The sequence below is a fragment of the Salvelinus sp. IW2-2015 genome, linkage group LG9 (genome assembly GCF_002910315.2).
Source record: "Salvelinus sp. IW2-2015 linkage group LG9, ASM291031v2, whole genome shotgun sequence".
Classification (NCBI taxonomy): domain Eukaryota; kingdom Metazoa; phylum Chordata; class Actinopteri; order Salmoniformes; family Salmonidae; genus Salvelinus; species Salvelinus sp. IW2-2015.
Window position 1 is genome coordinate 29,112,996 of NC_036849.1, and position 22,664 is coordinate 29,135,659.

General features: G+C 42.6%; 1 protein-coding gene across 2 annotated transcripts; it reads right to left on the bottom strand.

Moving 5' to 3' along the window:
- Window positions 1–5,172: 5,172 nt before the first annotated feature.
- Window positions 5,173–16,407, bottom strand: LOC111968908 (antimicrobial peptide NK-lysin). 2 transcript variants are annotated; one of them, XM_023994865.2, is made up of 4 exons: window positions 16,257–16,407; window positions 14,761–14,861; window positions 10,697–10,783; window positions 5,173–5,528 (listed from the first exon to the last, which is right to left on the bottom strand). In XM_023994865.2, the coding sequence occupies exons 1-4, from the start codon at window positions 16,294–16,296 to the stop codon at window positions 5,367–5,369; spliced, it is 390 nt and encodes a 129-aa protein (XP_023850633.1). In that variant the 5' UTR covers window positions 16,297–16,407; the 3' UTR covers window positions 5,173–5,366. The 2 variants fall into 2 exon arrangements, with proteins under 2 accessions (XP_023850633.1, XP_023850634.1); XM_023994866.3 differs by lacking the exon at window positions 5,173–5,528 and adding an exon at window positions 9,774–10,129.
- Between the last annotated feature and the right edge of the window lie 6,257 nt (window positions 16,408–22,664).

Here is a 22,664-nt window from a genome sequence, read left to right on the forward strand (position 1 = left end):
GCTATACTAATTCGACAGTAGATATCTCAGATAGGTGGAGTGAGGCCTAAGAGGGTTTTATAAATAAGCATGAACCAATGGGTCTTGCGACGGGTATACAGAGATGACCAGTTTACAGTGGAGTATAGAGTGCAGTGATGTGTCCTATAAGGAGCATTGGTGGCAAATCTGATGGCCGAATGGTAAAGAACATCTAGCCGCTCGAGAGAACCCTTACCTGCCAATCTATAAATTATGTCTCGGTAATCTAGCATGGGTAGAATGGCCATCTGGAACAGTACGGTCTGGGCGGCGGAGGTGGAAATCCTAGATGATGTTGGGATCCAGGATGTCATCCACAGGGACGCAACATTGTTCCAAACCTCCTCTGTGTGTCTGAACCACTTGTCTACCGCAGGAGCTTCGGTCTGGCTCGGAGTCCACGGAGCCAGGGCTTGCTGATATCTCAGGACGCAATGGAAGAGGGTCAGCCCGGTGGAGGTGTGAGGCAGTGAATTCTGGGCGTGCTCCGCCCAGGGAAGGAACCGGGCCCACTCCCCTTGCCAGTCCTGGCAATGGCTCCGAAAGAACTTCCCCAGCTCCTGGTTCATCCTTCCGGTACCCGGAAGTGAGGCTGACCATGACCCCCAGCTTCTCCATGAAGGCTTTCCATACCCMTGACGTGATTTGGGGGCCACGGTCGGAGACGATGTCCTCCGGGAAGGCCATAGTGACGGAAGACCTGCTGGAACAGTCCCTCACAGCGACCTGGAGAGTGGTAGGGAGACCAGAGAGAGGGGTAAAATGGCAGGATTTAGGGAATCTGTCCACAACAACCATAATAGTAGTGAAACCATCAGAAGAGGGGAGATCAGTGACGAAATCAATGGACAGATGAYACCAAGGCCACTGAGGCARGGGAAGGGGAAGGAGTTTCCCTGCTGGAGCATGCCAGGGAGATTTAGTTTGGGCACATAGTTGACYTAGTGGGCGACGTCCTGCACCAAGGTGGGCCACCAGTACTTTAGATTGAATAGTGCTGGTGAAAGCTGGGTGTCCAGCAACGAGAGATGTGTGCGCCCAGGTCAACAGCCGATACCTTATCCCAGTGGGAACGTAGGTGCACTCTGGAGGACAGGTAGCAGGCGCGGGTTCCTTCTCCAGAGCCTGGCGATCTACACTACCGGTCAAAAGTTTATTTTTACATTGTAGAATAATAGTAAAGACATCAAAACTATGAAATAATACATGTAGTAACCAAAAAAGTGTTAAACAAATCAAAATATATTTGAGACACCTGTATTTSGAGAGTTTCTCCCATTTGTCTTTTGGTACCCTTCCTCAGATCTGTGCCTTGACACAATCCTGTCTCTGAGCTCTACGGACAATCCCTTTGAACTCATGGCTTGGTTTTTGCTCTGACATGCACTGTCAACCCTGGGACCTTATCTAGAGAGGTGTGTGTGTGGTGGTTAATTTCTTTACAATCAAATGAGGAGAGACAAACRTATCACACAAGTCAGAGTTATAATTTWAAAAATCTTTAAGGGAGAAGGTCAATACAACACAAACATATAAAGTGAATCGATTGAGTGCTCTACGATAATGATGGCTGGTCGACGAATCACCCTCAGCTCAGYTACACCCCCTTCAGTCTACATGACAAACAACAGATGTATGGAATGGGTCACAAGGTTAAGATTTGCATGAAAGATACTTATAATTCACAGCAGACAGTATCTGCTGTAAAAACTGTTCTCATTGTYTAGAAACCAGGGTCTGGCCCCGAGCCATCTCTCCCTGGTACCTTACAGAACAGAAACATTAACTCATGCTCTGGAATGCGGTATCAACCAAAGACATCGTACATCTCCTGTCAGTGTGAAATCTCCRAGAGGCCCACTTTCAGTTCACARATACACAATAGAGTTAWAAGAACCCTCTATTATGTTGCATAAAACAACCATTTGATGCAATTGCAGTATTATAACATAATCTTGCAATTTTGCTCTCACSTGACTTTCCAAATCATGTCCATTCAATTGATTTTACCYCAGGTGGACTCTCAAGGATGACYAATGGAAACAGMATGAACTTGAGCTTAATTTCGAGTATCATAGCAAAGGGTCTGAATACTTGTGTAAATAAGGTATTTCTTTGTTATTGTAATACATATGCAAACATTTCTAAAAACCTGTTCACGCTTTGTCATTATGTGGTATTGTGTGTAGATTGATGAGGGYGAAAAACTATTTAATASATTTTAGAATAAYGCTGTCACATAACAAAATGTGGAAAAAGTCAAGGGGCCTGACTCTGGCAGTCATGAATAATMAAATGTCCATTGGGGTGGATGCAGAGTAAAGATTGTTGAGGGGGTAGGGTGGAATGACCATAGGGGGAGCAGCAGCATGACAATTGAGTGAAATAAAAACAAATTCTAATAAAAAATATGTAATAATATACATATTAAAAACTGCAACAGTGATGAATGTCATTGGGGTGGGGCAGAGTAAAGTCTGTTGGGAGTAGCGTGGGGGGGGGGGAGCAGCAGGTAAGGTAAGTGAAAGTAGAGGGTGTGGGGGGAGTGCAAAGGGGAGCAGGTAGCTGACTAGTAGTGGCTATTCAGCAGCCTGATGGTCTGAGGGTAGAAACTATTGGCCAGTCTTTCAGTTTTTGCCATGATGCTCCTTTACTGCTCGCGTCTGAGTGATTGAATTGGGGAGAACGGTGCATAGCAGTGGTCCCTGAGGATCTTCTTGGCCTTCCTGTGACACCTGGTGTTGCAGTTGTCCTGTAGGGCAGGGAGTGTTAATCCAATGGCACGTTCGGCTGCACGTATCACCCTCTGAAGAGCCTTGGGGTCTGCGGCGGTAGAGTTGCCGTWCCAGGCTGTGAWGCAGCCCGACAGTATGCTCTTAATGGTGCTCCTGTAGAACACTGTGAGGGCCCTCGGGGACAGGCTGAATTTCTTCAGCATCCTGAGGTTGYAGAGTCGCTGTCGTGCCTTATTCACTATGACGTCCGTGTGGTTAGACCATTTCAGCTTCTCTGAGATGTGTACGCCGAGGAATTTTAAGTTATTGACCATCTCCACGGAGGCTCCATTGATGAGGGTGGGGCCATGTCCAGACTGATTTCTCCTGAAGTCTACTACCAGCTCCTTTGTTTTGCTAACGTTGAGGGAGAGGTTGTTTACCTGGCACCACCCKGTCAGAGTGCCTACCTCCTCCCTGTAGACTGTKTCGTCGTTGTTGGTGATCAGGCCTACTACTGTCATGTCGTCAGCGAACTTGATGATGGAGTTTGAACTGTGTGAGGCCAAGCAGTCGTGGATATACAGGGAATACAGAATTGGACTGAGGAAGCACCCTCGTGGGGCCCCCGTGTTGGGGATCAGTGTTGAGTATGTAATGTTGCCTACCTTCACCACTTCTGGGCAGCCCATCAGGAAGTCCGTGACCCAGTTGCATAGGGAGGAGTTCAGACCCAGGCTGTGAGCATTGTAATGACCTCAAAGGGCACTATGGTATTGAAGGCCAAGCTGTAGTCGATGAACAGCATCCTCACATACTGTATGCATTCCTTTTGTCCAGGTGGGTAAGGTAGGTGTGCAGTGCAATGGCGATTGCGTGTTCCATGGATCTGTCAGGGCGGTTGGTGAATTGGAGAGGGTCGAGTGTGTCGGGGAGGGAGGAGGGGATATTGTCTTTGACTAGTGAATGACTACTAGTCGGTAGTCATTCATTTCAGTTACTTTCACTTTCTTGTGCACATGGATGATAGTGCACATCTTGAAGCAGGTGGGCATAGAGGCCTGAGCTAAGGTGAGATAGAAAATGTCAGAACCCTAACCCCTTGAAAATGTCAGAATTCACTCTGAGGGCATGGCTAGAGATGTCGTCTGTGCCGGCAGCCTTGTGAGGGTTAACATGTTTGAATGTCTTGCATACACCGGTAGGGTGTCGTTGGTTACCGTGATGTGGCTGTCTTTCTTTTTGTAATCCGTGATCGTTAGGAGCCCCTGCCACATGTCCGATCTGCTGAATTGCTCCTCCATTTTGTCACTATATTTGTGTTTTGCCATTTTGATCGATCTGCGTAAATCATATTTGTAATGTTTAACCAAACTATTGTCCCTGGTCACCTTGCCGTGTTTATAAGCAGCATCTCCATTTTTCAGTTTTCCTATAAGGCTGCTATCAATCCACGGTTTTTGATTCGGGTACGTCTTGAAAGACACTATCAGTATCCTGTCATCTATGCGTTTCTTTGATGAATCCGGTGACGGAGTCGGCCTGTTCATTGACATTTTCTCCAGAGGCTACCCAGAACTTATTCCAGTCCACTTGATCAAAAGTCTTGGAGCGTGAATTCTGATTGGTCGGACCAACACTGTACAGACCTGACCGCCGGAACTTCCCTCTTGAGTCTTTGTATTTACTTAAATATTACATGGTAAAATTATAATAAATAATAACCTATATGAACTTAGGGACTTAATAATAGTATGACGTACTAGTAATAGGGCCTACATAATAGAATAAAATGTCTTCAACTCAACTTCAGGAGTAAAAACAACAGGCGAGTGAAGCGACCGACCTTGACTTTAGTGCTTATTTATATTTATATTTTGCTTTGAAATAAACAACACACACAAAAAAAATTGCGCTGCAAAAAAATTGAAATATATAAGCACTAAAGTCAACATCGGTTGCTTTACTCACCTGTCATCTCTAGTTGGCAGTTTTTGCTCTTGTTTTTAATACTAGTTGTTCCTGCCGACGCCCAGCACCTGGATCTAAATGCATTGCTGTGCACAGGGTTTCTCTTTCTTTTTTTGTCTACAACTCTACCTCGGCATGGTTGTCATCTCTGTCTATTATGTAGTCCCCCCACATGTCCTCCTACTCTTTCAGATACCCCCCACCTTGAAGCTTAAAGGATTGAGCAAAGGCTGGCCAAAAAACTAACCATCTAATTAGCATTTGACATTTTCAGCTAATCAGCTAATTCCATTAGACCTATTTCGTTACATTTCATGAGGACTCTTTAGTTACATTTCATTAGGCCTATTTAGTTACTAACTATATGCCTTACATTTTACCTCAAAAATGAAAGGCCACATATTTACCTGCACAAACCAGCAGAAGACTAATACTGGTTATAGGAGAACTGAAACTAAGGAGACCGTTTTGAATAAGTTTCAGTATTTAATTAAATGAAAATTGCAATACAAGTGGCTTTAAAGACTGCCATTCCATCCAGACAGTTGTGTATGAAAATAATGTAAAGCTAAGCTATGACAGCGAGTTCATCTGAAAGAAAAACACACAGAACATGTATGCTCAGACCCATATCCAGGGCAATCATGGGTAAATGGTATCTCATTTGCATAGCTTCAATTTTTTACAGGCAACCCTTGCATCCACATCACTGACAAGTGCATCAATCAGTTGTTCTTTGTATTTATTGACCAGTTTCTTGCAGATGCCTTTGAGCTTCCCCAAGCTGCGACAAACAGAGTCCAGTATAGCAGCAATGTCATCCTGCAAGTAAAAATATAGAGCTATATCACAAACAGAATGTGTTAGTTTGTGTCATTGGTGACAAATTAATTTGCTTACATAACATTGTGAGAATTGCAGAGATATACAGTCGAAGTCAGAAATTTACATACACCTTAGCCANTGGGAGTAGCGTGGGGGGGGGGGAGCAGCAGGTAAGGTAAGTGAAAGTAGAGGGTGTGGGGGGAGTGCAAAGGGGAGCAGGTAGCTGACTAGTAGTGGCTATTCAGCAGCCTGATGGTCTGAGGGTAGAAACTATTGGCCAGTCTTTCAGTTTTTGCCATGATGCTCCTTTACTGCTCGCGTCTGAGTGATTGAATTGGGGAGAACGGTGCATAGCAGTGGTCCCTGAGGATCTTCTTGGCCTTCCTGTGACACCTGGTGTTGCAGTTGTCCTGTAGGGCAGGGAGTGTTAATCCAATGGCACGTTCGGCTGCACGTATCACCCTCTGAAGAGCCTTGGGGTCTGCGGCGGTAGAGTTGCCGTTCCAGGCTGTGATGCAGCCCGACAGTATGCTCTTAATGGTGCTCCTGTAGAACACTGTGAGGGCCCTCGGGGACAGGCTGAATTTCTTCAGCATCCTGAGGTTGGAGAGTCGCTGTCGTGCCTTATTCACTATGACGTCCGTGTGGTTAGACCATTTCAGCTTCTCTGAGATGTGTACGCCGAGGAATTTTAAGTTATTGACCATCTCCACGGAGGCTCCATTGATGAGGGTGGGGCCATGTCCAGACTGATTTCTCCTGAAGTCTACTACCAGCTCCTTTGTTTTGCTAACGTTGAGGGAGAGGTTGTTTACCTGGCACCACCCAGTCAGAGTGCCTACCTCCTCCCTGTAGACTGTCTCGTCGTTGTTGGTGATCAGGCCTACTACTGTCATGTCGTCAGCGAACTTGATGATGGAGTTTGAACTGTGTGAGGCCAAGCAGTCGTGGATATACAGGGAATACAGAATTGGACTGAGGAAGCACCCTCGTGGGGCCCCCGTGTTGGGGATCAGTGTTGAGTATGTAATGTTGCCTACCTTCACCACTTCTGGGCAGCCCATCAGGAAGTCCGTGACCCAGTTGCATAGGGAGGAGTTCAGACCCAGGCTGTGAGCATTGTAATGACCTCAAAGGGCACTATGGTATTGAAGGCCAAGCTGTAGTCGATGAACAGCATCCTCACATACTGTATGCATTCCTTTTGTCCAGGTGGGTAAGGTAGGTGTGCAGTGCAATGGCGATTGCGTGTTCCATGGATCTGTCAGGGCGGTTGGTGAATTGGAGAGGGTCGAGTGTGTCGGGGAGGGAGGAGGGGATATTGTCTTTGACTAGTGAATGACTACTAGTCGGTAGTCATTCATTTCAGTTACTTTCACTTTCTTGTGCACATGGATGATAGTGCACATCTTGAAGCAGGTGGGCATAGAGGCCTGAGCTAAGGTGAGATAGAAAATGTCAGAACCCTAACCCCTTGAAAATGTCAGAATTCACTCTGAGGGCATGGCTAGAGATGTCGTCTGTGCCGGCAGCCTTGTGAGGGTTAACATGTTTGAATGTCTTGCATACACCGGTAGGGTGTCGTTGGTTACCGTGATGTGGCTGTCTTTCTTTTTGTAATCCGTGATCGTTAGGAGCCCCTGCCACATGTCCGATCTGCTGAATTGCTCCTCCATTTTGTCACTATATTTGTGTTTTGCCATTTTGATCGATCTGCGTAAATCATATTTGTAATGTTTAACCAAACTATTGTCCCTGGTCACCTTGCCGTGTTTATAAGCAGCATCTCCATTTTTCAGTTTTCCTATGAGGCTGCTATCAATCCACGGTTTTTGATTCGGGTACGTCTTGATAACACTATCAGTATCCTGTCATCTATGCGTTTCTTTGATGAATCCGGTGACGGAGTCGGCCTGTTCATTGACGTTTTCTCCAGAGGCTACCCAGAACTTATTCCAGTCCACTTGATCAAAAGTCTTGGAGCGTGAATTCTGATTGGTCGGACCAACGCTGTACAGACCTGACCGCCGGAACTTCCCTCTTGAGTCTTTGTATTTACTTAAATATTACATGGTAAAATTATAATAAATAATAACCTATATGAACTTAGGGACTTAATAATAGTATGACGTACTAGTAATAGGGCCTACATAATAGAATAAAATGTCTTCAACTCAACTTCAGGAGTAAAAACAACAGGCGAGTGAAGCGACCGACCTTGACTTTAGTGCTTATTTATATTTTTATTTTGCTTTGAAATAAACAACACACACAAAAAAAATTGCGCTGAAAAAATATATAAATATATAAGCACTAAAGTCAACATCGGTTGCTTCACTCACCTGTCATCTCTAGTTGGCAGTTTTTGCTCTTGTTTTTAATACTAGTTGTTCCTGCCGACGCCCAGCACCTGGATCTAAATGCACTGCTGTGCACAGGGTTTCTCTTTCTTTTTTTGTCTACAACTCTACCTTGGTATGGTTGTCATCTCTGTCTATTATGTAGTCCCCCCACATGTCCTCCTACTCTTTCAGATACCCCCAACCTTGAAGCTTAAAGGATTGAGCAAAGGCTGGCCAAAAAACTAACCATCTAATTAGCATTTGACATTTTTTCACATACAGGGAATTTTACATCAGCTAATTCCATTAGACCTATTTCGTTACATTTAATGAGGACTCTTTAGTTACATTTCATTAGGCCTATTTAGTTACTAACTGTCACGTTCCTGACCTGTTTTCTGTTGTTTTTGTATGTGTTAGTCGGTCAGGGCGTGAGTGTGGGTGGGCATTCTATGTTATGTGTTTCTATGTTGGTTAATGGGTGACCTGATATGGTTCTCAATTAGAGGCAGGTGGTTTTCATCTCCTCTGATTGAGAACCATATTAAGGTAGGTGGTTTCACATTGTTTGTTGTGGGTGGTTGTCTCCTGTGTCTGTGTCGTTATTGCTCCATACGGGACTGTATCGTTCGTTCGTTCATTTATTTGTAGTCTGTACTTGTTTGTGCGTTCTTCGTTGTATGTAAGTTCGTAAGTCAAGGTCTGTCTACTTCGTTTGTTGTTTTGTAGTGGGTTAAAGTGTTTCCGTGTTTTTTCGTCTTTTCTTTAAATAAATATAATGTCAAATTACCACGCTGCGTTTTGGTCATCCGATCCTTCTCGCCTCGCCTCATCTGATGAGGAGGACGAGGTAGAAGAGCGTTACACTAACTATATGCCTTACATTTTACCTCAAAAAAGAAGGGCCACATATTTACCTGCACAAACCAGCAGAAGACTAATACTGGTAATAGGAGAACTGGCCCTCATTCTCCTCAGTCACAAGATACTGAATGTTTTGGGCCAGTGTTGTCGGCAAAATAAATTTTATGCATATAATAACACCCTTTGTCACGAATCCCGCCGAAGATGGTGCCTCTTCCTGTTCGGGCGGCGCTCGGCGGTCGTCTTCACCGGCCTACTAGCTGCCATCGATTCCCTTCTTTTTCTTTCTGTTAGTTTGGGCTGATTGGGTGCACCTGTTTTGAGTTTAGTTTTGTGGGTAGGCTATTTAAGGGCAGTAGGCCCGCCGGCTTTTGTGCGGGCTTGTTTTTCTATTATTTGGTGTTGGTATTTAAGTGGAAGCTATTTTCCGGACAGTTTAGTCCTGTGTGTTTGGACTGGGATTTTCATGCGCCCGTTGTGTTGGGCATGACCGTTGTTACTGTCGACAGGAATAAAAATCCACGTCCTGAACTAACCTGCTCTCTGCGTTTGATTCCTCCACCCAGTACTCCTAGAAGCTCTGACACCCTTGAAATCCTTAGTAGTTACCACAACCCTTTCTCGTTAGCAGTTACCACGACTAACGTTATGTACTATAGTGTTACTTGCGGTTACATTTTTAGTGATATTCTGATAGCACTGAATATACCATTTGCCAGGTGAGGGCTGGATTCAATCCGTATCGCGGAAGTATTGCGAAAGATCCATGTTAAAATGTGAAGGTAATTTCTGATTGAGCTGACATATGCATAGTTTATTGATAAATGCAGTGTCCGCGGACGCGGGAACATTGCCTTTAAATTTCAGCTATAACTTGAAACTTCCACAATACGAATCCCTATTTCAAAGGTTGATTTTTCCAATGTAAAGTGTCCAAAAGGGAGACACCAAGCCCCTTTTTCTAGACTGCATTCCAGCGAGATAGTATACATCAATAGCAAGGGTTTTATTGTGAAACTAAGGAGACCGTTTTGAATAAGTTTCAGTATTTAATTCAATGAAAATTGCAGTAGCAATACAAGTGACTTTAAAGACTGCCATTCCATCCAGACAGTTGTGTATGAAAATAATGTAAAGCTAAGCTATGACAGCGTGTTCATCTGAAGAAAAAAACAGACAGAACATGTATGCTCAGACCCATATCCAGGGCAATCATGGGTAAATGGTATCTCATTTGCATAGCTTCATTTTTTTACAGGCAACTCTTGCATCCACATCACTGACAAGTGCATCAATCAGTTGTTCTTTGTATTTATTGACCAGTCCCTTGCAGATGCCTTTGAGCTTCCCCAAGCTGCGACAAACAGAGTCCAGTTTAGCAGCAATCTTATCCTGCAAGTAAAAATATAGAGCTATATCACAAACAGAATGTGTTAGCTTGTGTCATTGGTGACAAATTAATTTGCTTACATAACATTGTGAGAATTGCAGAGATATACAGTCGAAGTCAGAAATTTACATACACCTTAGCCAAATACATTTAAACTCAGTTTTTCACAATTCCTGACATTTAATCCAAGTAAAACTTCCCTGTCTTAGGTCAGTTAGGATCACCACCTTATTTTAAGAATGTGAAATGTCAGAATAATAGTAGAGAGAATTATTTATTTCAGCTTTTATTTCTATCATAACATTCCCAGTGGGTCAGAAGTTTACATACACTCAATTAGTGTTTGGTAGCATTGCCTATAAATTGTTTAACTTGGGTCAAACGTTTCGGGTAGCCTTCCACAAGCTTCCCACAATAAGTTGGGTGAATTTTGGCCCATTCCTCCTGACACAGCTGGTGTAACTGAGTCAGGTTTGTAGACCTCCTTGCTCACACGCTTTTTCAGTTCTACCCACACATTTTCTATAGGATCGAGGTCAGGGCTTTGTGATGGCCACTGTCATCATTACCCTGTCATTATCACCATTCAGCTTGGCCTTGACCTTGTTGATGATGTCCTTACACTCAGAGCAGGTACCTGGAAGGACAGCTTTGATCTGAGGGAGAGGGAGACATTTTAGGCTACAAAAATAACCAGGTATTTACTTAAATATGACATGGCAAAATTGTACCACCAAATAATGACATAAACCTTGATGCACGTTTCTTTCTTTCTTTCTTTGGGATTAATTAAAACAAGCATCACTAGGATTAGTCTGTTTCTGCTCTCTTGACATGTTTGACATGACAATGGGTTACAAGGAGTTGGGATTTTTTGTTACCACATGCATATTACCACATGCAAACCCCAATTTATTTAGGCTACCCAGCTAGCACATAACATTCTGAAAACCATATATGTCATAGAGCTTGGTGAGAGTGTTATTGGCCTGTGTCGTTATTTTGCAAACAACCTTCCCACAACTTTCTGGGAAAGGTGCAGGATAGTTGCTTCCCACAGACATCAAATCGGTGTCTATTCCACGTTGGTTCAACGTAATTTCTGTCACGCCCTGGCCTTAGTTATCTTTGTTTTCTTTATTATTTTAGTTAGGTCAGGGTGTGACATGGGGGATGTTTGTGTATTTTTGTCTAGTCTAGGGTGTTTGTATTGTATAGGGGGTTTTGTAGAGTTCATGGGGTTGTGTTCAGTGTAGGTGTTCATGTAAGTCCATGGTTGCCTGAGTGGTTCTCAATCAGAGACAGCTGTCTATCGTTGTCTCTGATTGGGAGCCATATTTAAGGCAGCCATAGGCATTAGGCAGGTTGTGGGTAATTCTCTATGTTTGACGTTAGTAGCTTGTGTATGCACTTTCGTTTGTAGCTTCACGGTCGTTTGTTGTTTTTGTTTAGTTTGTATAGTGTTCGTTTTTCATCTTCTCAAATAAAAGAAGATGTATCTATATCACGCTGCGCCTTGGTCCTCTCTTTCACCGAAAGACGATCGTGACAATTTCATTGAAATGACATGGCTACAACGTTGATTCAACCAGTGTGTGCCCAGTGGGTTGGCTTTGGAACATTCTCAGCACATTTAAGGATTTTCACAAAAAAACTATTTTCTTGGTATTTCATTACTTTAACATAAGGTTTCCTAAATGTTCAAGCATGGTTACATTTACATTTTTGTAATGTTCTAGGAACGTTCTCCAACTGGTTTGATATCGGGAATGTTCTCAAATAGTTCAGAGAACGTTAAGAAACACAGTTCTCCAACTCGCACGCCCCCACGCCTCCACGCCCCCACGCCTCCACGCCCCCACGCCCCCACGCCCCCACGCCCCCACGCCTCCACGCCCCCACGCCTCCACGCCCCCACGCCCCCACGCCCCCACGCCTCCAACTCAATCATCAAGTTTGCAGACGACACTACAGTGGTAGGCTTGATTACCAACAACGACGAGATGGCCTACAGGGAGGAAGTGAGGGCCCTCGAAGTGTGGTGTCAGGAAAATAACCTCACACTCAACATCAACAAAACAAAGGAAATCATCGTGGACTTCAGGAAACATCAGAGGGAGCACCCCCCTATCCACATCGACGGGACAGTAGTGGAGAGGGTAGAAAGTGTTAAGTTCCTCGGCGTACACATCACGGACAAACTGAAATGGTCCAACCACACAGACAGCGTGGTGAAGAAGGCGCAGCAGTGCCTCTTCAACCTCAGGAGGCTGAAGAAATTCAGCTTGTCACCAAAAACACTCACAAACTTTTACAGATGCACAATCGAGAGCATCCTGTCGGGCTGTATCCCCGCCTGGTACGGCAACTGCTCCGCCCATAACCGTAAGGCTCTCCAGAGGGTAGTGAGGTCTGCACAACGCATCCCCGGGGGCAAACTACCTGCCTTCCAGGACACCTACACCACCCGATGTCACAGGAAGGCCATAAAGGTCATCAAGGACAACATCCACCCGAGCCACTGCCTGTTCACCCCGCTATCATCCAGAAGGCGAGGTCAGTACAGGTGCATCAAAGCAGGGACAGAGAGACTGAAAAACAGCTTCTATCTCAAGGCCATCAGACTGTTAAACAGCCACCACTAACATTGAGTGGCTGCTGCCATACATGTAAAAAATGTATCACTAGCCACTTTAAACAATGCCACTTTATATAATGTTTACATACCCTACATTACGCATCTCATATGTATATACTGTACTCGATACCATCTACTCCATCTTGCCTATGCCGTTCTGTACCATCACTCATTCATATATCTTTATGTACATATTCTTCATCCCTTTACACTTGTGTGTATAAGGTAGCTGTTGTGAAATTGTTAGGTTAGATTACTCGTTGGTTATTACTGCATTGTCGGAACTAGAAGCACAAGCATTTCACTACACTCGCATTAACATCTGCTAACCATGTGTGTGACAAATACATTTTGATTTGATTTGATTTCTTCTGTGGGAATTTCAGTACTTCAGCATAAAGTTGTTTCTATTTATTCATGTTCTCAAATCTTTCAGAGGATGTTAAGAAAACCATAAAAAACATAAACTTTYGTAACGTTCAGAGAACGTTCTAAGAATGTTATTTAAAAACATACATGCCGTGCTCAGCATGAACAAAACTCTCTCTATCCACTGTCTTGTTATGTATGTTCACTGAGGCCAAACTCCCTGCCATCCAGGACCTCTTTACCAGGCGGTGTCAGAGGAAGGCCCTAAAAATTGTGAAAGACTGCAGCAATCCAAGTCATAAACTATTCATTATGCTACCCCACGGCAAGCAGTACCGGAGTGCCAAGTCTTTGTCCAAAAGGCACCTAACAGCTTCTACCCTCAGGCAATAAGACTGCTGAACAGTTAATCAAATGGCTACCCGGACAATTTAAATTGAACCCCTTTGTTATTTGTTTCTTGATCTAAATTGACTTCCTTGCACTGGCTCTATGCACACTCACTAGACTCAATCTACACACTCACAAATACTACACTGACACTCCAACACACTCATACGCTCACACACACACATGCATATTGACGACACATAGACACAATCCCACATACACTGCTGCTACTCTGTTTATTATATATCCTGATTGCCTAGTCACTTTTACCCCTACCRACATGTACATACTAAATTACCTCAACTACCTCGTACCCCTGCACATTGACTTGGTACTGGTGCTCCTTGTAAATAGCCTCGTTATTGTTTTTATTGAGTTACAATTTCCTTTTGTATTCATCAAACATTTGTGTTACTTTTGAACTCTGCACTGTTGGAATGGTCTTGTAAGTAAACATTTCACTGTAAAGTATTCGACGCATGTGACGAACAGGATTTTATTTTTTCAGGTGTGTTGGCCGTGCCCACTAATTGGCCACACCTGATCTTATTGAGTGCTTGTTTCCTTTGAAATTTAGTCTATTTTAGTAGATGAAAATGTACAGCTTTGAATGTTTAAACAAAACATGGCATGCTAGCTCCATCCTGGTGGCTCAGTGGACTAATTCCATGGAAAGAAATGTCGTGTTACAATAAAAAATAAATGTTTTTGCATATTTAATGCATAAGGAATTTCCATGTGTCCTATCTGTGCTTGGAGTTCAAAGAAATAAGCTAGCAGTGTTATTAAAAGTCTTATTGAAACATTTTGTGAAAAACCTCAAAATAACATAGAATTTCCCTTCTCAAAGCATTAATATAACCTCCCAGAAAAACATTAAAGGAACCAGAATAAAACGTTCTTAGAACCTCCCTGCAACCTAAAAAMAAACATTCACAGAACAGACAATGTTCTGTTTTACTGGTCAGGAAAAATATGGCTTCTTTCCCACATCCAATGTTAAACCAAAAACATACGTTCCCACACCTTCCAACAAACCAAATGTGCTAGCTMGGTATTGTGTAGGGCAGTGTTTCACAACTACAGTCCTTGAGTATCCCCAATAGTACAAATTATTTTGTAGACCCGGACAAGCATAACTGATTCAACTTATTAACTAGTCATCAAACTGAATCAGGTGTTTTTGTCCGGGGCGGTACTCACTAATACAATAGAATGAAAAGTCTCCAACTCTACCTCGGCATGGTTGTCATCTCTTTCCATTAGGTAGTTCCCCCACATGTCCTCCTCCTCTCTCAGACTTCCCCCACCTTGAGACTTGAAGGACTGAGCAAAGGCTACCACCACACACACACAAAAAAAATACTATTAGCATTGTCATTTTATGATATTTTAGAAAAGCAGTGAATTCTTTACAATAGCTACATGGTCAATCCATTTGGATTCAATCACTTTTTGACAGCACCACTTTTTGATTTSAACGATTCCTTCCGTATTTGTCCATTGTAGAAGTGCTCAGGAAGTGACTTTTTAGACCTGAATGCCCAAACATTAAAGAGATAAAGGTGTTCAACGTTTACATGTTTTGCATCCCCCTCCATACCATGAGACATCCATGTCTTCATCACTGGGAAATATTCAATGGTTGAGATTATAAAGCTTACAATAAGGGCAGTCAAATATTTTATCATTTCTGGGGATAAAAATATATATATATATATTATCTTTTAATATGAATGATCTAAAATGCGTAAACTTCAATTTTTTTCATGTTCACAGATGTAGTTTAGACCCTATTTTACATCATCTAAGGTATTTGTGTTGTGCCCGCCATCGGTTGAGACACATCATGCTCTTGTGGATACGGTGGATATTATGTTTTGGCTGATAAATGCACTAAAATATGAATCAAATTGAAATGTTCAAATGGTACCAGAAAGATGGTTGGAGGTCCACACATCAGAGAATGTTGACTTGAATGGGAATATCTGTTGTTTTAAATTATACTGTCAATCCTCCATAGGAAACCTATTGAAATCATAAAAGATACCAGAATAGACATGACCATTTAAGTTGACCTTAGGCGGCGGGTGGACCAGCGGTCATCTTTGTGGTAGGAATTAGAAGTAAAAATTTCAATTCAATTAAAATGTCAATGGTTTACCATSTAAATTGCAGTGGTCTGAAGGGATAGATCCATTTTATGAATTATATTTTCTATGATTGAAATGACACCTATACTGTATTCAGAAGCATGTTGTGTCTCAACCGATGGTGAGCACAACACAAAAAGCTCAGATATGAGAAAGGGTCTAAGCTACAACATATGTAAATATGAAAATAATCAGAGTTGAAGCGTTTTTAGATCATTGACGTTAACGGTTTTCAAAATGACAATTATTTATTTAAAAAATATTCAAGACATAATAAAATACTGTAGTTTGACAACACTTTGTAAGCTTTTGAATTATATCAAACTGAACAGTTTATCTTCTCCAGTGATGAAGACATGGATGTCTCATGGTATGGTGGGGTATGCAAAATAGGTACARTTTGAGCACCTTTGTCTCCTGAATGTTTTGGCACTCAGGMCCAAAATGTTACTTTCTGACCACTTKTTCCATGGGCAAACATGTATGGAATTAAAACGTACTTACCCTAAAGCTGGATTTCAATATTTAATTTTCCTGACTTTTCACCCATATTTCACAAAAGAAGACCCATATATTTACCTGCACAAACCAGCAGAAGACCAATATTGACGACCCTCATCTTCTTCTCAGTCAAAAGGTAGAATGGATAATAAAGCAACTGTTGTAAGCCAGTGTAGTTAACTTGGTCCTGGTTGGAGAGCACAGAACGTCTGCTCTTTTCTACCCATTGACTCTGGCTTGATTGGTTGCCGTTGCAGAGGGGAAGGAGCGTGGTTGGCAAGGTTGAGCGATTGGATCTGAGCCCGGGTAAGGGGGGTGGGGGGGGCAATGTTGTCGTTTAAGATATTTTATACATGTGTATTGAACCACACACTCTTCAAAGCGAAGGTCAGAAAGCTGACTTCCTTTTTCGCTAGCAATACCACAAATAATTGCCCAAATAAAGGAAACATCAACATAAAGTGTCTTAATACACCGTTGGTCTACCACCAGCCAGAACAGCCTCAATTCACCTTGGCTTAGATTCTACAAGTTTCTGAAACTCTATTAGAAGGATGCATCTCCTTTCTTCCACAATAATTTCCATAATTTGGTGTTATGTTGATGGTGGTGGAAAACGCTGTCTCAGGCACCGCTCCAGAATCACCCATAAGTGTTTAATTGTGTTGAGATCTGGTGACTGAGACGACCATGGCATATGGTTTACATTATTTTCATGCTCATCAAACCATTCAGTGACCACTCTTGCCCTGTGGATAGGGGCATTGTCATCCTATGGGGGTGTAGCCATGGTAGCCAAAATAATGGCCTGCCTAGCATTGTTATACATGACTCTAAGCATGATGGGATGTTAATTGCTTAATTAACTCAAGAACCATGTGTGGAAGCACCTGCTTCCAATATTCTTGTATCTATCCCTCATTTACTCAAGTGTTTCCATTATTTTGGCAGTTGAAATGCTGTAAATGCTACATCCTGACTTGTGGCAATTCAGTGTGCAGCCTAAAACTCTCACAACCTAGAGCCACCACATTTTCTAAATGTGAACACAATTGGCAAGACCACTTACATTTTATATGATAGAAGTGCTCTCCTAACCATGCTAATGCATGACATTGAAATTAAATTGAATGCTGCAGGGATTTGAATCTGAAATTAGCTGACCACAATGCCTCTCCCCAATGTTTCAAGGTTTAWTGTCACGTATAAAAGTGCAAAAGTGAAATGCCTTTCTTGCTACTGTAGCTTTAACCACAACAATGCAGTAATCAATAACAATACAATACTAGAAATAACAAGGTAGAACAAAAACACAGAAGATATAAAAATAAGAAATAAGAAGAACACGATAAAGTAAGTAAGCATACTATATACAGAGTGTAACGACTGTCGTCTTCCTCTTCCTCGGACGAGGAGAGGAGAGAAGGATCGGTGGACCAATACGCAGCGAGGTGTGTTGACATAATGAATTTATTGACAAGCGACAACACTGACACGAACTATACTTGAAATAATCAAAATAACAAACACGACGTAGACAGACCTGAACATGGAACTTACATAACTACACGCAGAACTCACGAACAGGAACAGACTACATCAAATGAACGAACAACCAAAACAGTCCCGTGTGGTGCGCAGACACAGACACGGAAGACAATCACCCACAAACAAACAGTGTGAACAGCCAACCTATATATGGTTCTCAATCAGAGGAAAACGTCAAACACCTGTCTCTGATTGAGAACCATATAAGGCTGATTACAAGACCTAAACATAGAAACACAAAACATAGAAATGCCCACCCACACTCACGCCCTGACCGACTAACACATACAAAACAACAGAAAATAGGTCAGGAACGTGACACAGAGTCAGTTCTAGTACCATAATTATAATGTGCAGGGATACTGGAGTGACAGAGATAGATATGTATTGGGGTAAGGTGACTAGGCATCAAGTTATATAATAAACAGAGTAGCAGCACCATATATGATGATTGTATGTGAGTGGGTGTAAGTGTGTGTAGAGTCAGTATAAATGTTATGCATAAATATGTTGTGTGTGGTGGTGTGTGTGTGTGTGTGTGTGTGTGTGGTGTGTGGTGTGTGTGTGTGTGTGTGGTGTGTGTGTGTGTGTGTGTGTGTGTGTGTGTGTGTGTGTGTGTGTGTGTGTGTGTGTGTGTGTTGGTGTGTGTGGGTGTGTGTAGGGCATTGTGAGTGTGCATAGAGAGTGCAAAAATTTGAATAAAATACAAAGGTCAACTCAGATAGTCTGTGTATCCACTTTGTTAGCTATTTAGTTAGCTATTTAGCAGTCTTATGGCATGGGCATAGAAGCTGTTCAGGAGCCTGTTGGTGTCAGACTTGATGCACCGGGACGCAGAGAGAACAGTCTATGGCTTGAGTGGTGATATAGAGGTCCTGGATGGCAGGGAGCTCGGGCCCCAGTGATGTACTGGGCTGTCCACACATGCGATCGAGGGTGGTGCTATTGCCATACCAAGCAGTGATGCACCAGTCAAGATGCTCTCAATGGTACAGCTGTATAACTTTTTGCGGATTTGAGGGCACATGCCAAACATTTTCAACTTCCTGAGGGGTAAGAGTTGCTTTCGCTCCTTGTTCACGACTGTGTGTGTGTATGTGTGGACCATTTTAAGTTCATACAGAGGAAGTTGAAACTCTCTACCCACTCCCCTACAGGCCCGTCGATGTGGAGGGGGAATGAGGGCAGTGTGGAGTGCTATTGAGATTGTGACCTACTTTTTGTGTGTATCTACCAGTGGAGGCTGCATGCTGAGGGGAGGACAGCTCATAGTAATGGTTGGAATGGAGTCAATGAAATGGTATCAACCAACTGGAAACCACATGATTGATACCATTCCATTGACTCCATTTCATCCATTATTATGAGCCGTTCTCCAATCAGCAGCCTCCACTGGTATGTACTGACATGTATGTGTAATAGTGATGCACGGGTTGACTCATAACCTGCAGTTATGAGTCATATGGTTATATGGTTATATCTGCGGGGCAGACGGGTTTAGGGTAATTAAATATTGTGAGGCTGAAGGGTGGATGGGTGGCTGGCGGGTTGAATAAAGGGTTTAAAAAATCCATAAATGTATCATTCTTGTGGAAGTTATATAGGCTACGTTGAGTTTTTTTTTTTATTATTTAGGCGATCTGGTATTGTGCATAAGCCTAAACTTTAGGGCTTAAGTGTATGCGCGCCTACACATCCAATCACCAAATAATGCTTTTGGGAACAGGCAGAAAACCAAATAATGCTTTTGGGAACAGGCAGAAAACCAAATAATGCTTTTGGGATTGGGAAGAAAAAGTTCACTTCAATCCACGGAGGCAAAAAGGAGTTTAATTCAATAAGAGAAAAGCTGTGAAAAGAGAGTTGAAAATAAAGAGGAGGAAGGGACAGAGGTAATGTTTGTAAAAGATTTGGTGAAGTGGTAAAAGAGGATGATAGCAGTSCTGCTATGTTGACTTCTTTCTTTCTGCATCTTGAGAGATTGCAATGCTCAGATGCCATCTGTAGAGGTGATGTCTTCATCACATTATTTCAACTACATAAAATATGCATCGGAGTCAAACTCAAATCTTATCACAAACATGAAGGATCTTTTTCACAGCTTTCTTTTTCCTTACAACCTGTCGAACTGATTTAATTTGTACACATTTGCACAGAAAATCTTTCCTTTCTTGCGTTATTGTAATTTCTCCTCATTCATTAAACGTCTTTGATCCGCGAAAGATGACAGAGAACTTTACCGATGTCAACTAGATTGAAGCATTCATTCTATCGCTCTATTACTGTCACGTTCTGACCATAGTTCTTGTGTGTTTTGCTTGTTTTAGTGTTGGTCAGGACGTGAGCTGGGTGGGCATTCTATGTTGTGTGTCTAGTTTGTCTGTTTCTATGTTTGGCTATGTCTTCCAGTCATGAGCTGCCTCCAGTCATGAGCTGCTCTCCAGTCATGAGCTGCACTCCAGTCATGAGCTGCCCTCAGTCATGAGCTGCCTCCAGTCCAGAGCTGCCATTCAGTCCGGAGCTGCCATTCAGTCCGGAGCTGCCATTCAGTCCGGAGCTGCCATTCGTCGGAGCTACCTCTCTGTCCTGAGCTACCTCTCTGTCCTAAGCTACTCTCGGTTCGGAGCTGTCTCCTCAGTTTGATGGGGCCTTTGTGAGGGTTCCTAGGCCAAGGTCGGCGGCGAGGGTCGCCACTCAAAGGACGCTAAGGAGGGGGACAAAGACAATGGTGGAGTGGTGTCTCGTCCAGCGCCGCACCACAGGACAGATGCCACCCAGACCCTCCCCTAGAGTTTTAGGGGGTGCGTTTGGAATCCGCACCTCAGGAGGGGGGTACTGTCACGTTTTGACCATAGTTCTTGTGTGTTTGCTTGTTTTAGTGTTGGTCAGGACGTGAGCTGGGTGGGCATTCTATGTTGTGTGTCTAGTTTGTCTGTTTCTATGTTTTTGGCCTAATATGGTTCTCAATCAGAGGCAGATGTTTTGTGTTGTCTCTGATTGGGAATCATATATAGGTGGCTTGTTTTGTGTTGGGGTTTGTGGGTGGTTGTTTCCTGTCTCTGTGTTTTCTCTGCACCAGATAGGGCTGTTTCGGTTTGCCACTTTTTGTTATTTTGTTAGTTGTAAGTGTTCACAGTTTCGTCTTGTTTATTAAAGTCATGTTGAACACGAGTACGCTGCGTCTTGGTCTGATCCCTGCAACACCTCCTCTTCAGACGAAGAGGGGGAAGGCTGCCGTTACAATTACATTATTCTGTTGAGCAACGGTTTATTTCGTTTTCTAGGGCTACATACAGTCTAATGGCTACATGTTTAGCCAAGTTGACTAACAAATTGCCCACCAAAATGTTGGTAATTATAAGCAGAAATCTATCTAAATCAGGAAAAAAGAAATCCTGCACCCCTGTCAAAAAAATCGATCTGCAGTCTTAGACTGTAGCTCATAGCAAATGTTCTATATTTGCGGGTTAGGGTTGGGTGCGGGCCTCAGAGTTTCACCTTATCACATATAGTTGGGCGGTTGCAGATGGGTTATTGGCTATTGCAGGTGGGTGCGGGTGAAGAAACAGCTGACCTTCGCATCACTAATGTGTAACTGCTACACACATATATACACACACACACTCACACACTACATGTTCATGTTTTAAATGTACCTCTCCCCACCTCCTCTTTCGCCCTTTTTTTTWWAATAATGCACACCATATGTGCATTGAAGTACAGATTGAACTTGTATTTATAATATTACAATTATAATATTTATAATGCATMTATTATGTGTTTATAACACCTGGATAATGAACTTTCAATAAAGCGTTTCACAGTGTACTGTTTTTTGTCTGTGTATATTAATTACAAATCAGCCTTTACTTAAATCATGTTTCTAGTCTATTGCATAGTTACAATGTGTAACCATTGATGTCCCAGGAGCAGGAGTGGTAAACACTGTTGAAGTGTATAAGTGTAATACATACATGCAGACACAGCATCATTCAAAGAATGGAGTTTGATACACCTGGTATTGGATATGACTGAAAAAGAATGTCTCACAGAGATTCATACCTAAACCGCACCTTTATTTGCCAAGGAAGAGTACATGATCAATGAATATATTCATTGTACAGGCTACAATGTGGGGATCTCATACGTGGTAAGAACTACAGTACATGTATATAGCACTTGCATCCTTGGCACAATAAAGTTAATATATTCTACTCTATCCATATGCTTCATTAATGCCATTCAGACTTGAAGTCGATACAACAACTATGATAGCTGAGGTTCATAGATAGGTTCTGAACTAATATTCATACCAAAGGTTTTAGAGTCCATACACAGATGGGCTACATACTGTAGCTAGCTACACATCCATAGGCATACAGTTATTTTTATCCTCCACTACACAATAAACAAATAAATAGTAGCTATGTTACTTCAGCTGCATTGCATGGCAAATATAAGCAAGACAAGCTTACACAATTGTACATTCAATTTGCAGTAAATGCTTTAGCTAGCTAGATTCTTTACACCCACTGTTTTACAAGACGACAGCCTGGTTTGCTGGTTTTCTCAGGAGTCCCTAAAACATTAAACAGCATGAATTACAATTTTATACGCATGTCATAACACTAGCTAGTTAGCTGGCTAATGTTAGCTAGTCAGCTAACTTGCTAAATAGCGATTTTCGTAAATTAACTTTGACAAAAACATATTCAGAATCGTTTGTCTCTACACTAACTAACATATTCCTCTCAATTGTAATTTTTTTGCTTGACTCGTTATGACGTTATAATTATTTACATTTGCTTCCACCGTGATGTTTTGTTAGCCCTCTTTGCTGAAGAAAGTCACCAGCGAAGGATGGCTCGCGCCAAATTCTTCATTGGAACCACTCGATAGGACCCAAATGAGTGCTCTAACTCCCCCTTGCGGTGGTCT